We start from the raw sequence: 17,744 nt of genomic DNA on the forward strand, positions 1-17,744 counted from the left end.
AGACCTGGGTCTGGAGCTGATCAAACCCTGGGTTGAGTCTAGGAGTAGCCAATGTAGTACCTGCCAGATAGGGACAGGGGTGGCTCTGTGGTCTAAACCACTGAGCCTCTTGGGCTTGCTGATCGAAAGGTTGGCGGTTCGAATCCTCATGACGGAGTGAGCTCCTGTTGCTCTGTCCCAGCTCCTGCCAACCTAGCAGTTTGAAAGCATGCCAGTCCAAGTAGATAAATAGGTACCACTGCAGCAGAAAGGTAAACGGCATATCCGTGCACTCTGGTTTCCGTCACGGTGTTCCGTTGCACCAGAAGCGGTTTAGTCATGCTGGCCACATGACTCAGAAAACTGTTTGTGGACAAACGCTGGCTCCCTTAGCCTGAAAGCGAGATGAGCGTTGCAACTACATAGTTGCCTTTGACTGGACTTAACCGTCCAGGGATCATTTACCTTTACCTTTTTATTTACCTTCCAGATGCTGGCAGATCACAACTCCCATCTGCTGTGGTCTTGCAGGCTGGGGCCGATGGGAGTTTTATGGTCTGACAACATCTGGAGGACGCCATGTTGGTGTTCCCTGGCCTGGAAACACCGTCGACTTGGCTGGAAAAGTTAGCTACACAACTAGTAGTCCTGCCACTTCTGACGTCAAGAAAAGCGGCAGGTGTCATCTCTGTGGTTAACACTGTGGCAGAAAATCATAACCACAATGTCTTCAAATGAAGTTGCTGGCCATCAGCATGTCTATATGTTAAGTGTATGAGTTGTGCAAACGAGTAATTATTGTTTGTTCTACATCTACTGACTATTACTTTGAGTGGGTGTCAATGTAAAAAAAAAAAAAGTATGCTCACAGCAATCCACTAGAATTTAACCCAAGTAAGTTTGCTTTGAGTGCCTGGCCAGCCAAATGCTAACTCTGCATGTTTAGAATATCATTTAACATTCTGAGCCAGAGAAGAAAAAACCACTCAATTCAAAATACATCCAGGCAAATCCATTTCCTGAATCAGGTTATTGCAGATTGCAAAATAATCGCTTATGAGGGCATAAGTAGTAGAAGCATGAGTTGCTTGCGCTCCCCCCTTGCTTCTGTGTAACACACAAATTAGCTGTGACAGAGAATTCCTTTGGTTTTAAAATTAATGTGAGGCATGCTTTATAAAATAAATATTTTTTTCCAGAGTTGTTTTATTGTGCAGCTGCGTTGCTTGTCCCAGGAGTAAGGCAAATGAAGCTTCACTCTGATGGGAGAGCACCTTTCTGAAATGACACATTGATTCATGAATAGCTTTGACATGGTTATCGTTCTTCTTCAGTTCACAAGCAAGAGCGTGCAGAAACTCTGTTCCCAGCAAGTCATTCTTGTCTGTACAAATCAGAATCTTCTTGTGTGTACTCTCCCTCCCTCCCTCCCTCCCTCCCTTCCGTCCTCCTGCTCCTCCTCCCCCATTGCATTTTATAGCATTATGGTATGAACTGGGCTACTTCCCTTTTCCCCAAGAAGTTCTGGTGGAAGAGATCATGGAGCAGATAAACCGCTGTGAAAACAGCTTTGCTGACCTGATGTTCTATAGCACCGGATCTTATTCTGATCACAGGACTGGGTGAAGATTCCTCTTTGGATGTTGTCCAGAGGATAAACTCTTCTTGGTTTGTTCGGTGGTTGATGTTGTTTTTTGCAATGGCCATCCTCTTGTCCTTGCGACTGGTCTCTTCCACACCACTGATGGCAGTTCACGCTCAGGCAGTGTGGGACGAATCCCAATGGGTATGGAGCAATTGTTTAACTTTTATATGTTGTGTCCTTGCGTGGGAGGCAGCATGATAAGCTTAAGTGTCAGTTTGGCACTTCTGTGAGTAGCAGCAGTTCACACAGAAATGTAATAAAATTGGTCTAAAGCTTTGCCAGTCAGTTAAATTACCTATTTGTAAAACCAAAGTTTTCAATTCTGTAAGGGAATGCATTGTAAGTAATGCATGTACATTTTGATATCAGATTTCAGCATCAGGAGTTGAGCTTTTAATGATCAGAGGTACTGCATCCTATATCTTCTAGCTGATCGTGTTCAGATTAAAAGAGGTGTAAATTAAATGGGTCGCTGCAGAGGCTTTTAAAAAGAAGTTGGTAAAATCAACCATGCGAGCCATGTGATTGTTTAGCTTTCAAAACTGGAATTTTATACTTCGATGTTGATTAACTCACAGGTTTTGATGAAAATAAAGAGCCAGTTCTCATTTTACTTCTTGTACTCAGGTTTCCATAACCGTGATTTTATCTAACGGGGAACCTTCTGGCTGAATGGTGTTATTACAAATGTAGCAAATAAAAATAAGTAAAATTACCAGGAAGCCAAATTCATATGATCTGTGTTTAAATGAGAAGTCTGCTTGTGTGTTTTTCTTTTCAGTGTCTATCCCTTCAAAATACACATAGGCAGATGTCAATTGGAACCTACTTATGTGTATTTTAAAGGGGCATGTGTAAAATGTTTGTGTGTGTACACACACACACACACACACATATCATACAAGAGCTTCGGTTGTGACTTACTAGCTGCAGTTTTGCACTGAGCCCAGTTTATATATAATTTAGCACTACTACTTTTCATCTTGTTGCATATGAAATAATAATAAACAATGAACAAGGTCATCTGTTGAAATACCTGCAAGAAATGTTCTTTTGCAACAAAACAAATTTGAAATGGTTGCCCCGATATCTTGTGTCCTGCTATCCACCCACACACTATATGAATTCACTTATATAAAGGTAAATAATTATGCCCACACATTGCTATCCACTCTGTAGATTCAGATAGCCAGATATCTGGAGTTTGTGCACTGCCTTAATTCCTTGCTTGTTTGTGCTCTACCGGTTGGCGGCAGATATTTTGGGGCAGAAACTATGCATGGAGGTAGGTAGGGAACAAGATTGGACAAATCAGTTTTTCTTTTGCTTCTCTTTTGCTGTTTGGCTGCACCAATTCCTGGAAGAAACCATTGAAAAAGTGGAGAGATAGATTGGGAAAATCCCAGATTAGAAATGTTCCCATAGGAATCAATGGAAATTGCGGACTCTTTATGCAAACACTTGCCTAATGAATGATTTCCAGGAAGCACTTGTTTGGTAAGCGGGACCTGTGTGTACAGTGTTGAAAGTAACAGTTTGAGAATTGTCTGGTACATTGGTTGAAATAACCTCTTCTCCAAAGGAAAGGAGGTCAGGTGTTGGGCCTTCTTATTGTCAAGTGTGGGGAACCTATGTGCTTTTGGTCCATAGCCAGTAATTGTACCCTGATAGAAGTAGAAGTAGAACATTTTCAGAATAACTAGGGTTTAGAAATATGAGTGCTTGAGAACTGCAGCTTTACTGTATTTGCAGAGTGTTCAGGGTATTCAAGCCCTAATCTGCTATTTTAAAGGGAGTGCCCATTTGGACTTGGTAAAATTCCAGGTGATTTCAGTTGTTGTTGGACTGGGTTCACAGTCTGCAGAATTTTTGCATTCAGCTGCTCTCAGATTCAGCCTCAGGTTAATTGTAAAGTGAGTGTGATCATTCATGCCACTTGAGCAAAGTTGTTCATGTGGAAACCTTTATTCTGAATGGGCTGTTTCCTTTTTGCTTACTGATATAAATAGTTTCTGAACTCTGGCTATATTGTGCATTGGGGGTTGACCCTGGATAATCCAAAACTAAATTTTATAGTGAGATTTTGCCATCTAAACTTTATTCATCAAACTGCAGCTCTGTTTGATATAGCATCTGAGGGCTACTTCACACACAGCTCTTTTTTCCTATACAGTAATATTTGTGCAGGGAAAGAAGACATGTTGCAGTATAATGTGTGAAGTATATGATGTTCAGGTGATGAACGCAGTGGCTTCTAATCAACTGTATTCATGGCAAAATAAATACTTGCTCCATATGGCGCACACTGTATTCATTCATAGTATATTTTGAATCGCGCCTTTCTAGCTCAAGTGAACTTTTCAGAAGGGTTAGCATGAAGGTTTCAGAAGCTGATGAAGGGTTTTGAGCAAGAGCTGATGGAATACACTCAGATTCTTGAGATAACCTGATCCTATTGGGGGTTGGCTTAAAGCAGGCATCAGGCATGTCCAACTCACAAGAGACTGCGACCTACTCCCAGTATAAAGAAACTGGCAGTGATCTACCCATTGGAGGGAGGAGGAGCGTGCGTGGGGTGGGTGGATTGCCCAGAGTTCTTGAGCTGTTTTTAGGAGGGAAGTGCCCAGAGTTCTTGAGCTTTTTGGGGGAAGGACTGCACAGTTTTTTAGCTCCCCCCCATAACTTTTTGTACACTTTGTACATAGTAGGGATCCCATGATCTACCAGGATCAGTCAGGGATCTGCTGGTAGATCACGATCTACTGGTTGGACATCCCTGATAGTGCACAGTACTTGCTTCTGAATTTGCATATCATAGGAGGTTTTTACTTGGGTATATGTTCTTAGTATTGATGTAAAAAAGACATGACAGTGGTTTGGGAAATTGCTCGTTGATGTTCATTTTGTTACTGATTATGATGAAGATACAAAATCAAGGGAAAAGCACTGAGCAATAGCTGCCTTCTAAATTCTATATTCTCTGGGATGCGGGTGGTACTGTGGGTTAAACCACAGAGCCTAGGACTTGCCGATCAGAAGGTTGGCGGTTCGAATCCCCGCGACGGGGTAAGCTCCCGTTGCTCGGTCCCAGCTCCTGCCAACCTAGCAGTTTGAAAGCATGTCAGAATGCAGGTAGATAAATAGGTACTGCTCCAGCAGGAAGGTAAACAGCGTTTCCGTGCGCTGCTCTGGTTTGCCAGAAGCGGCTTAGTCATGCAACATGACCCGGAAGCTGTACACTGGCTCCCTTGGCCAATAAAACGAGATAAGCGCCGCAACTCCAGAGTCGACCACGACTGGACCTAATGGTCAGGGGTCCCTTTGCCTTTACCTAAATTCTATATTCTAGGCTGGCAGCATTTTATAGAATGTGGATTAGGAAATAAAATTCTTCACACTAGCTGCGCTTTGGTTCTTCACAAAGCTGTGCTTTGGTTTCTGAACATTTTAGAAGTCGAATGGACTTCCGGAACGGATTCTGTTTGACTTCCAAGGTACGGCTGTATACTGGGCCGCTGAGGTCCACCATTTGGAAGCAGGTGCAAAATAGTAGCCAGGGAGGGGTAGGGGAAGGAATGTACCTTTAGAATTAATGAACAAAATGCCTCTGAACTCATGCTGAGTCCTCAGATTTGTTTTTAGCACCAGAGCTGAGCTCATGGTCCTGTTTCACCCCCTTCCAAGATTTCTTCAACTTTAATCTAATTCAGAATTTAGGAGCCCTTTTGTGGCTGCTATCAAATCATAGTGTAGCTCCTTGCTTCAAATCACTAAGCGCTATCAGTAAAGACCTACCTTATCTTCTGTCTGTCCCTAGCATAACTAACTAAATGGTGCTGTAAGATGTGGTGATATCACTCTGATAGTACTAAAAAATATATGGATTAGATAGCTTTGAGGAAGGCTGTGGCAGTTATTAGCCATGACTGCAATGGATCCCCCATGTTAATTCCCTCCCACCAGGTGTAATGGCTTACCACCAACTTGGATGCCTTTACAAGTTCAGACCGATGAATGCAACCAATCAAGATGGCAGTATAGATGATAATGCAATCAATGGTTACTAGCCACAATACCTATGTTCTCTGAATACCAGTAGCTGGGAATTTCATGTGAGGAGATCAGAGCACTGTTGTATTCATGCTCTGCTGGTGGGCTTCTCATAGGCATCTAGTTGGCCAATGTGATAGCAGGATGGAATTCCTATGTTGTTATGCCACTGAATTCCATATGCTACTGAAAACAGTAGAGAAATGGCCTGCTTGTGCACTTCTTGAAGATACTGGATTAGCCACTGTTGGAAACAATAAGTTAGCTTGAAACTGGCTCTGATTTTATAGGACTGCTCTTTGGCCCATTCATATATTTTTTTTATGGAAGTACTGAAATGTATGATAAATTCTGACAAGAAGTTGCAGTGGCGAGCCAAAATTAGAAGTGGGAAATTTCCCTAGGAATAAACTCAGTACAGAGACCAACCAGCTCAGTGTCATTTTCAATAAATAACAAATGATTAATCTCACAAATCCGGATGAAATTACTTTCCCCACCACCTTAATTCTGTTTTGCTGCTTTAAATATATATATATATTTTAAAAATAGTATTCTTATTTAGGGTTCTGCTTTCTATTTGTATTTTTGTATCGTTTCCAGTGACAGAATGTGTTGTTTGTGAGTCACTTGGTGAATAGGCCTTTCATTGCATCTTTGCCAGATTCCTGAAGGGAAGGGAGTTGGCAGGAGAGGAAAAAGCAAGAGAGGTTACAAGGTAAAAAGTAAAAATAAAAATAAAAATCTGGTGGAGCAGCTGCCCTCCAAATGACAGTTGATTGCAGAGCAGAACATATGAATCTTAAGTGTGGAGACAGAATGGTCTTCTGTGCAATATATATATACAATGGTGATACGAATTTTTGACAAGAAATTCCAAAAGTAGTGTAAAGAGCTTTCTCCCTGGAGGATGATGATCCATAGGATGGGTTATACTGCCATCTAGCTCCTATGCCTCCAGGAAGCAAGGCTTGCTTGTTTTGATGTCTGAACCCAAGCTTGTGGCTTGTTTCTTTCTTGAAAGGTTTGTTCTTGACTTGCTGCTTGTAGTTTATTTGGAGGACATCCACAACAAGCCAAACTCTGGCTTGTTTCTGATGGTGGGGCAGCAGCAGCAGGACCCAGAGAGAGAACTCTTCAGCGGTGTGTCCCAGCACACAATGAGTTCACATTGAACCATACTTTCAAACAACAGCAAATGTGATTTTAACATGTTGTGCAAACTGGGCCAGAGAGGTGAAAATTTGCAAGCTTCTTTTGCAGAAACCAGTCTTTGCAAATGAAATTACTTCCAATAACATGGTGAAAAAAAGCATGGAACTTAAAGTCAGAGGTTTAACTTCCAATTCTTTTTCGTTATTATTAGGTGTCCAAAAATAAAGATGGAAAAGAACAAAGTGAAGCTGTATCCCTGTCAGAGGATGAAGAAACGTTTTCCTGGCCTGGTCCCAAAACGGTAGTTTTGCAAAGAACATCACAGGGTTTTGGCTTCACCTTAAGACATTTCATTGTTTACCCCCCAGAGTCTGCTGTTCAGTTTACGTTTAAGGTGAGTGAAATGAATATTCAACAAGTAACTCATTGGTTATCGTGACACAAGTGAACTGTAATGACAAATATTTTTTCAGTACAGTACTGCAAAATAGTAGCCTTATAGCTATCTAGCCATCCATTTCAGTTTAGCAGTGGATCCACACTAAACCTCCTTTTCATTTTAATTGTTGCTTGTTGCAACCTAAGCTCTATTTAATGCTGTGGGTCTTGTATCTGAGTAAACATGCATAGGTTAGAGCAGTTGGGTTGTTGTTTTGTGAAGCGTTGAATTCTCTTGCCAACTAAAGTTCCCTTTCCATTGGACTAATTTGTGGTGCTGTTAGATTTATTACTACCCCCGCTTCACCAGAAGGTTCCAGGGGGGTGGGTTATAGCAAAAATACAGCATTAAAACAAATTACAGTTACGATGGGTCCTAAAAATATTTATGCTAAGTAAGACCAAAGTAAAAAGGTGTGTCTTCAGCATATTACAAAAGCTGTACAATGAATGTGCCTGGCACATCTCTGTAGGGACAGAATTCCACAGCATAGGGACTGCCACAGAGAATACATTTCCTCTCAAACCTCTTGAGGGTGGTGGAACTACCAAGAGCTCTGCAGATCTTAACACCCAAGAGGGTCTGTAGGTAAGGAGGTGGTCTTTTAGACATTTGGGACATAAACCCTTTAGGGCTTTAAGCATTAGCATGAGCACCTCAGATTAGGCTCAGAAATGAACTGGCAACTAGGGGGTGTTTATTATGGGAGCCTCAGCCAGTAATCTTGTAACTGCATTTTGGACCAGTTGATGTTTCTGAGTCATCTTCAAGGGTAGCCCCACATCAAGCGCATTTCAGTAATCCAAGCTGGAAGTTACCACAGCATGGATTATAGAGGCCAGATCATCTCTGTCCAAAAGGGGCCGCAACTGACGAACCAGTCAGAGCTGGAAAAAGACACTCCTAGCTACTGAGGCAGCTTGAGCCTTCTGTGAGTCGCTTTGGTAGTTTATGGTTTGCTGAATAGTAGTTCACATACTTTAAAATAGTATACCTAGTAGTTCACATACTTTAAAATAGTATACCAAACCTCCCAAATGACAAGCAGATTCATGCAACCATTATGCAGAACATCATACAGTTAAGCACCCATTTGAAAGTACTAAGTGAACTGATAGCAATGGTAGAAAATGTGAATGGAGGAAAACCTGTTGTGGAGCGTAAACTTCACATGCCAAAGGTCGCAGGTTTAATTTCTGGTATCTCAACATGAGGCTGGCAAAGTCTTTAGAACTAAATGGACCAAGGTTCTGACTAATGAGGTTCTAACTAATGATTGTGAAGCAGCTTCCTTTGCTCCTTCTTAACATTTCTACAAATAGTAAACTTCAGCATGAAGGACTGCAATAAAAAGCTATATTTAGAATAGCTTTCTCTTAACTTACTTTTATCTGCTAGTTGTCTCATTATTAAACATTAATTTGATGGCTAATCATTTGGAAGGCTTGTCTGGTTTTTCAAAATTTGGGCAATTAGGTGCTCCCTTAGCAGCTGTAGAACAGTTCTGAAATAAATAGTTTTGAAAAGCCTGGATGCAAATGTTTTGAAGAGCTCCTTCTGATTTAATACAAGGACTTTGAATTTTTATGATTTCCTTTTGCAGGATGAAGAGAATGGAAATAAAACAGGTACGTTTTCTCTTTGATTATTGTATGTTGTAATCAAATAGTCTAAAATCCATAATTCCTGATACAGTTGTACCTTGGAAGTTGAACAGAATCCGTTGCGGAAGTCGGTTCAACTTCCAAAATGTTCAGAAACCAAGGCGCGGCTTCTGATTGGTTTCCGATTGCGCAGGTGCACCGGAAACAATACCGGAAGTTGCGCCGGATGTTTGGCTTCCAAAAAAAGTTCGGAAACCAGGACACTCACTTCCGGTTTTTGATCGTTTGGGAGCCGGAACATTCAACTCCCAAGGCATTTGGGAGCCGAGGTTATGACTGTATAACCAATGAAGCAAGTCTGTTCTTAATTTAATGAATATTTTACCAAATGTGTCTTAAATATTGGGTGTACTAATTTAGTGATGCATTTTATATGAAATTTGTAGATTTGCTTTTCCATGCCAGTTGCACAGGAAGGCAGAATTATATGAATATGTAAACAAGTATATTGTAAAATATAACTACATCTACTACTGAATTTAGTGGTTCTTTACCTATCAGCAGGTACAAAAATTGTAGCACAGACAAGGTACGGCTTTCTGTCTACACCCTGGTATGTAACATCCCCCAAACCCCTTAAACTTAAAAAAAAAAAATTTAAAAGGGGGGAAAACGCTTCATGAATGAACAAGCTGATTCTCCTCAAAGGTCATATAATCTTGGGGACAATTACGTTCCTGTTGAAAAGAGGTAAATGAGGTTGCTTTCAAATATCTTCCTGGATAATGCTAGTTTATTTATATGTCAACCATAAAATGGTGTGTGAAAGTAGGATTTGGCATAACCTTTCTCTGAATAATGCCTGAGATTCCTACATGGGTCTTCAGGGAAAATTAAATTTCCTAGGTTCCCTGGCACTATGGCAGCATTCCTTGGAGAGCGAGAGGAGTTCTTTGCGTTGGATTACAGTCAGTGCTGAAGAAAAAATATGTTGTCATATTGCTAGCCTCGGGCTGATTGCAAGAATTATGAGTTGTGGAGATTTGTATTTAAAACCATAAAATAGCAACCTTTAGAAATGTCATTAGGCAAGATTGGATGGCCTGGGGTAAGAAAAATAGGAGGTGATGTGGGAGATAGAGAGTTGTGGCGGGGGGGGGGGGACATTTGTGAAATGAAACAAATTCCTTCCAGTAGCACCTTAAAGACCAACTAAGTCAGTTCTTGGTATGAGCTTTCGTGTGCATGCACACTTCTTCAGATACGTGCATGCACACGAAAGCTCATACCAAGAACTGACTTAGTTGGTCTTTAAGGTGCTACTGGAAGGAATTTGTTTTGTTTTGACTATGGCAGACCAACACGGCTACCTATCTGTAACTGGATTTGTGAAATGCATACTGTACTCTTGTTACCTGGCGGAAATGCCATTGTCCTATAAAGACCCTGGATATTAAGAGTTTGGGAAAAATAATAGCAACATTTTAGCTTTGTCCATACATTTGTAGGAGTTGGGAATATTTAACTTCCATATGCTGGTATTACCTTGGTGGACTCTGAGGTGCATAAGAGCATGGGAATATCGGCAGGTGAATATGAAGGAAGCCTGTGCACTCAGGGGATTAAGAATAATTCAGCCAGATGAGAGTGGAGGAAATAAATGTTAGGATGAGTCACATTTCAACTATTGGTGGAATTACCTTTAAAATGAGAAAGCGGAACAAAGGAACGCGAGAATTAGAAGTATAAAGTGGAAGTCCATGCCCAGCCACAAAGACGACATTAACTCTTATAAAAAAATTCCTTCCAGTAGCACCTTAAAGACCAACTAAGTTAGTTCTAGGTATGAGCTTTCGTGTGCATGCACACTTCTTCAGATACACACAGTGTATCTTCAGTGTATCTGAAGAAGTGTGCATGCACACGAAAGCTCATACCTAGAACTAACTTAGTTGGTCTTTAAGGTGCTACTGGAAGGAATTTTTTTATTTTGACTATGGCAGACCAACACGGCTACCTATCTGTAACATTAACTCTTATGGAAGCTAGGTGGACGAACATTGAATAGGCCAAAGAATCTTGTGATTGGGGATGTGTAGACTTAGGGAATTAAGTGAAGGTCAATAAAAGTAGTGTTTGTTTGATTACATTGGGTTGGATCCAGATTTAGTCACACCTACAGTAGACCCATCGGAATAAAAGTTTGCCATGATTTTTATGGTCTAGTCCAGGCACGTCCAACTCCCAAGAGACTGCGATCTACACCCAGTATATAAAAAAACTGGCAGTGAATCTACCCATTGTCATTGAGGATTGTTAGAGCCTTTTGGGGGGGAAAGCAGAGTTGTTGAGGGTTTTTTTTGGGGGGGGGGAGGTGTTGAGCTTTTCTAAAGGGGAAATAACATCCCTGGTCTATTCTAGGCATGACTAAGTCTGAATCCAATCTTTTTTTTAAAAAAAACCACAGCTTTTTCCAAAGAAACAATATGAATTCCCAGGAGACAGCCATATACATTGATTAATATTTCCGTTGCAGCCATTTCCAGTGCCAAACAGTTTAAACCGAAGAGTAGCATGTCTTCAGAGCAGCAGGATCTGCTGTGGGAGAAACAGGGGACAAATGCACACCTACATCTACAGTTTCCCCTGAATACACGGCAGTGATAACTTTTGGGGTTGTGGCCCATGTCCTAAATACTTTTTTGTGCTGTCTGGCCTTTACAGCTCTTTATTTTTTAAAAAATAAAAAAAAGCTTATTCATTTTTAAATGATGTTTTGTTTTACCAGTGTTCACTGTCTTAAAATTTTATGCTACCACAGTATATAAATGCTGTCATCTAGAATACTTTATATCCAGTATATGTAGATCACCTATTTCTATATTAAGACAATTGACAACTCCGAAATGAAGGATAGTACAGTGATACCTCTACTTATGTTCACCTCTGGTTACGTATCCTTCGTGCGCGGCAAACCCGGAAGTATTTTTCTGGGTTTTGCCGCATGCGCAGAAATGCTAAACCGCACCATGTGCATTCTCAGAAGCGGCACCTCCAGATACGCAAACCTTGGGATCCCACTGGAGCTCTGGAAAAGATCCCGTGCACAACCGGAGGTACCCCTGTATTTATTATTTCTATATTAACACAAAATAAATACTATCCTTCGCTTCGGAGTTGTCAATTATAGAAGCATGGACATCTCAAGAAACCCTTTTAAGGTGGAAGAACAGATTGGCGTAGCTCAGAAAGTAGAAAAGGCCTTGTCTATGAGCACCATAAATAGCTATTTTGCGTTGCGGAAGTAGCTAGCCGGGTGCTAATGATCAGTGTGTGTCATTCTTGAGTAGCTTAGCTAAGAGGGCAAGCAATTCACATATCAAACTAATTAGCATTTATTCCTGCAGTGCCTTTCATACATTATAGGTGTGGGATAGAGTTAGTGTGAATAATAGTGGATAGGATCACAGAGCTTTCTTATCTGTGAAACTGCTGCTATGGTTCTGTTTAAATTATATGCAAAGGAGCCATCTAGTGCCAACCTCTTTAATGCAAATCTAAGCTGAAATATTAAATTATTTAATAAAAGTTGAGGCTGTACAGTGCTTTTGACAATGACTGGAGCTATACTGGGTTGGATCTGGAGCAAGCTAGCTGCTTTTCGTTCCCATTGAAATCTGTGGGACTTAAGTTAAATGGGTTCCTTAAATCTGATCCTTACATTATTCCAATGGGAGACAGTCAGCTGATCAAAGTAAGTATTGAATATTGAAGACTGAGCTTGTTGAGGGCTGGAATAACCAGCTCCTGGCAACCATCGATGAGATCGCACCAAAGCACCCTCTGCGACCCCGCAGAAACCAGGGCTCCCTGGTTTACTGAGGAGCTCCGGAAAATGAAGCGGGACCTCAGACGGCTAGAGCGAGTATGGCGGGGTGCCCGTGACGGAACCTCAAGAACATCTTATAGGGCTTTTATGAAAACCTACGAGATGGCGGTGAAGGCTGCTAAGAAGTCTTACTTCTCGGCCTCCATTGCATCTGCTAGCTCTCGCCCGGCACAATTATTTAGTATAATCAGGTCTTTAACGTCCCTTGAGGGACAGCCAAATTTAAATAACAATTTGACACACAGCTGTGAGGCATTTGCGAGCTTTTTTGCGGAGAAGGTCTTGTTGCTCTGCCATGACCTCCCTGCCAATTTGGATACAATAAAGGAACTGGAGGTCCCTCGACTGTCCTCGGGTCCAGTATTGGACCACTTTGACCGGATATCCCCAGCCGATGTGGACAGACTCCTCCGAGCTGGAAAGCCCACCACCTGTCCTCTCGACCAGTGCCTGTCTTGGCTGATAAGAGTGTGTCCAGACGAGGTGCGGGCCCTCCTGGGGGATATCATCAATTTGTCCCTTGGCACAGGGACATTCCCAGGGGAACTGAAGGAGGCAGTGGTGCGCCCGCTCTTAAAGAAAACATCATTAGATCCTTTAGATCTATCCAATTACCGCCCAGTTTCGAATCTTCCGTTCCTGGGTAAGGTGATTGAGAGAGCGGTTGCTGAACAGCTTGGTGGGTTTCTGGATGAAACATCAGCTCTGGATACATTCCAGTCCAGCTTCCGCGCTGGTCATGGGACCGAGACGGCTCTGGTTGCCCTAACAGATGATCTTCGTAGACAGCTGGATCGAGGTGGGTCGGGGCTGCTGATTCTTCTAGATCTGTCAGCAGCTTTCGACATGGTCGATCACGAACTTCTGGACCACCGCCTTGCCGACGTGGGGATCCAGGGCACAGTCCTTCAATGGCTGCACTCGTTTCGCTCTGGTCGGGGACAGAGGGTGGCGCTTGGCAGGGAATTGTCATCGCGCCACTCCTTGGTGTGTGGAGTGCCTCAGGGTGCAATACTCTCCCTGATGCTTTCTAACATCTTTATGCGCCCCCTCGCCCAGCTTGTCTGGAGTTTTGGGTTGGGTTGCCATCAGTATGCCGATGACACCCAACTCTATCTGTTGATGGATGGCCATCCTGACTCGGCCCCAGACACACTGACCAGATGCTTGGAAGCTGTGGCTGGATGGTTACGTGGGAGCTGGTTGAAGCTAAATCCTTCGAAGACAGAGGTCCTGTGGCTGGGACGGGACGATATGGGATTGGGGGGGCAACTCCCATCTCTTGCGGGGGCGCAATTAGTGCCAGCACCGTCCGTTAAGAGTTTGGGTGTAATCTTTGACACCTCCCTTTCCATGGAGGCGCAGATTGCAGCTATAACAAAGGCGGCATTTTTCCATCTCCGCCAAGCTAAGCAGTTGGCTCCTTACCTCTCTCGCCCTGACCTAGCCACTGTGATCCACGCGACGGTCACCTCCAGACTGGATTATTGTAACTCGCTCTACGTGGGGCTGCCCTTGAGACTGACCCAGAAACTCCAGCGGGTGCAGAATGCTGCAGCGAGACTCCTTACGGGGTCTTTGCTGCGAGATCACATTCACCCGGTGCTATACCAGCTGCACTGGCTCTCGGTGAAGTACAGGATCAGGTTTAAGGTGCTGGTTTTAACCTTTAAAGCCCTATACGGCCTAGGACCCTCGTACCTACGGGACCACCTCTCCTGGTATGCCCCACAGAGAAACTTACGGTCTTCAAATAAAAACATATTGAAGGTCCCAGTTCACAGAGAAGTTAGGCTGGCCTCAACTAGAGCCAGGGCTTTTTTGGCTGTGGCTCCGACCTGGTGGAACACTCTGTCACAAGAGACTAGGGCCCTGCGGGACTTGACATCTTTCCGCAGGGCCTGCAAGACAGAGCTGTTCCGCCAGGCCTTTGGCCAGGGCACAGCCTGACTCCCTCCCTTGGCAATCTTCGCGGAGCTCTGGCCCAGTGGTGGCCAGTGGCTTGAATTTAATTAATTTTATACTGAATGATTTTAGAGTGTTGTTTGTGCTGTACATTTGTACTGTTTTATTGTTGTTAGCCGCCCTGAGCCCGGCTTCGGCTGGGGAGGGCGGGATATAAATAAAATTTATTATTATTATTACTTTCTCCTTTCCATTTTGGCAAGTTACTCATTTGTCCAAAGGTCAAAGTACAGGTTTTGAGAAGCACACACTTAAAAGTTCATGCTTACAATCAACAACCAGAGGAAGCTCTGTTACAATTTTCCCCACATAAAATGTACTCTCTTATTTGTCTCCAAAGTGCTGTTTGTTGCATCAAATCACCCACTGAGGGCTGCGTGGTTGGTTTTGACCCATGACAGGGCCTTTTCAGTGGCAGTTCCCCATTTGTGGAATGCCCTCTGTAGGAAACCTTCCTGTTTATGCAGGCATTTGATGGCTGAAGAACACTGTTCTGAGCAATCCTGAGAACATTGTTTTAACAATGTTTTAACTGTTTTTAGATTGTGTTTTAACTGTTTTAGAATGCTTAAAAAAATTATTCCTGTGCTGGCCGTCCTGGGCTCCTTTGGGAGGAAGGGCAGGCTGTAAATTGAACGAACAAACAAACAAATAATAAAGAGCAGTCTTGACAGCTGATTTTCAGTGGGAAAATGCCATCAGATTCAGATCAGAGACCCTACTACAGTCTCTGCTTCTGAAAGAAAGAGAGCTGCTTATTGTAAGCACATAGTTTGACCCTAACAATACTTTGACACATTGCAGCCAGCCACTCGGGTGCAGATATTTACCCTAACGTACTAGGGACGTGGGTGGCGCTGTGGTCTAAACCCACAGAGCCTAGGACTTGCTGATCAGAAGGTCGGCGGTTCGAATCCCCGTGACGGAGTGAGCTCCCGTTGCTTGGTCCCTGCTCCTGCCAACCTAGCAGTTCGAAAGCACGTCAAAGTGCAAGTAGATAAATAGGTACCGCTCTGGTGGGAACGTAAACGGCGTTTCCATGAGCTGCTCTGGTTCACCAGAAGCGGCTTAATCATGCTGGCCACATGACCTGGAAGCTGTATGCCAGCTCCCTCGGCCAATAAAGCGATGAGCGCCACAACCCCAGAGTCGTCCGCGACTGGAACTAACGGTCAGGGGTCCCTTTACCTTTACTAGGGAGATACAGAGATTGCATAAGTAACCTTCTCTCTTTACCCCTCCTCCCTCTCCCATGTGTAGGTCTTTACTTTCTTGGGTGTGGGGTGGGATATGAATATATTGTGAAAACGGTCTGACTGCATACTCTTCAATTTAATGTTTAAATTGATGAAGCTGTTGGCGTAGAAAATTCAGCTTCTCTGGAGATGTACCAGTTGGCTCCCGAGTGTGTGCATGTCCGCCATCAGCCTTAACATGAGCATAACATGTGTCAGTCCAAGAGCTGATCTAGTCCAGTATTGTGTTTCCCACAACGGCCCATGACAGACTTAGGGAAAGTCCATAAGCAGGACTTAAAAGCACAACAGCCCTTACCTGCTGTTGCTCCCCGGTGACTGGTATTTTAGAGGCGTGCTGCTCAAGTAGCCTACATTCACTGTGCCATGAGCCCTCCTGCAGCACTATCAGGATCAAGCTTGGGTTTGCAGCTCCTGATCCAGGAATAGGAGGAGGAGGAGGTAGAAGCAGGAGGGGCGCTGATTTGTGGGAACCGAAGTTGGGGGAGGGGGGGCTCTCCCCGTTGCGTCTCGACTTCAGCTGCTTCTTAAAGTTGAACCAGGATCCTCTTCTGTTCACTTTCTCCATGCATAATTTTTACGGGGGGGGGGGGGGACTGTGTCAGCCATTTTGCTGCCCATTTCCCCAATCTGGAGATACCCTTTTGAAACTCTTTGCAATTGTTTTCTTTACCGTGTCCTGAATAATTGATGCCACCAGCAAACCAGGCTGCATCATTCACGGACAGGGACCCCGGGGAGCATTGAGAGCCAGTGTGGCGTAGTGGTTAAGAGCGGTAGTCTCATAATCTGGGGAACCGGGTTCGCGTCTCTGCTCCTCCACATGCAGCTGCTGGGTGACCTTGGGCCAGTCACACTTCTTTGAAGTCTCTCAGCCCCACTCATCTCACAGAGTGTTTGTTGTGGGGGAGGAAGGGAAAGGAAAATGTTAGCCGCTTTGAGACTCCTTAAAGGGAGTGAAAGGCAGGATATCAAATCCAAACTCCTCCTCCTCCTCCTCCTCCTCCTCCTTCTCCTCCTCCTCTTCTTCTTCTTCTTCTTCTTCTTCTTCTTCTTCTTCTTCTTCATCTAGTCCAACCCTCTGCAGTGCAGAAATATGCAGCTTTCCCATACGAGAATTGCACCTGCAACCCTGGCGTGATCATCGGCACCACTCTCTAACCAGCTGAGCTATCTAGGCTTAAAAGCACTGTTCCCAATACAGACTTATTTGTGTTGGGTTCCTCTTTTTATTGGTCCTCATCCATTCAGTTATCGATTCTAGACATTCCCTCACCTTTTCTGAATCAGAGGTAAAAGAGGTTATTAAGTTGGCCTCTGCTGCTCTGTGGCTAAAGGGCACAATGCTGAACAAAGAGATCCTTGGCTCTGGTGCCGCCATTTCAGGGCATTTTGTAAAACTGGCTTTGTCCACATAGCATTGCTTTCCTGTAATAATTTTAATCTTTACCTGCTTTCCTGTAATAATTTCACTGCTGTGTTGATCTGAAACCTCTTACAGTTAACGTCAGTCGGAAGATTTTATCTGATGGTCCTGATGTCACTGTCTTGGCAGTTGTTTTATTGAAAGAAATTTAATAATGTGGAATCAGTATTTTGAAGGCATTAGTTCTGATATTTAATTTCCTGCCTGTCTGCAAAGAAGCAGTCGCTGCTTAAGGCGGGTCAGTTTTTCTTTTCTTTTCTTAAATGTATGTATATGTCAGAACAACTATAGTAACAATTTAATATGACTGGTGGGAAAGCACACATGTGGTAAGGA

General features: G+C 43.3%; 2 protein-coding genes across 6 annotated transcripts in view; both read left to right on the forward strand.

Annotated features, from left to right (window-relative positions):
• The window catches only part of PRTFDC1 (phosphoribosyl transferase domain containing 1), a 168,159-nt gene that overhangs the window by 119,584 nt on the left and 30,831 nt on the right, over nt 1-17,744 (forward strand). The gene's annotated exons all lie outside the window — the stretch shown is intronic.
• The window catches only part of ARHGAP21 (Rho GTPase activating protein 21), a 105,108-nt gene that overhangs the window by 40,037 nt on the left and 47,327 nt on the right, over nt 1-17,744 (forward strand). For all 5 annotated transcript variants that reach the window (XM_081834168.1, XM_081834169.1, XM_081834170.1 and 2 more), the window contains 2 exons: nt 7,041-7,223; nt 8,872-8,896. In XM_081834168.1, the coding sequence (XP_081690294.1) occupies nt 7,041-7,223; nt 8,872-8,896 (208 nt within the window). Of the gene's footprint in view, nt 1-7,040; nt 7,224-8,871; nt 8,897-17,744 lie in introns of those variants that run through there.

Source organism: Podarcis erhardii, assembly GCF_964252035.2.
Source record: "Podarcis erhardii genome assembly, chromosome: 12".
Taxonomy (NCBI): domain Eukaryota; kingdom Metazoa; phylum Chordata; class Lepidosauria; order Squamata; family Lacertidae; genus Podarcis; species Podarcis erhardii.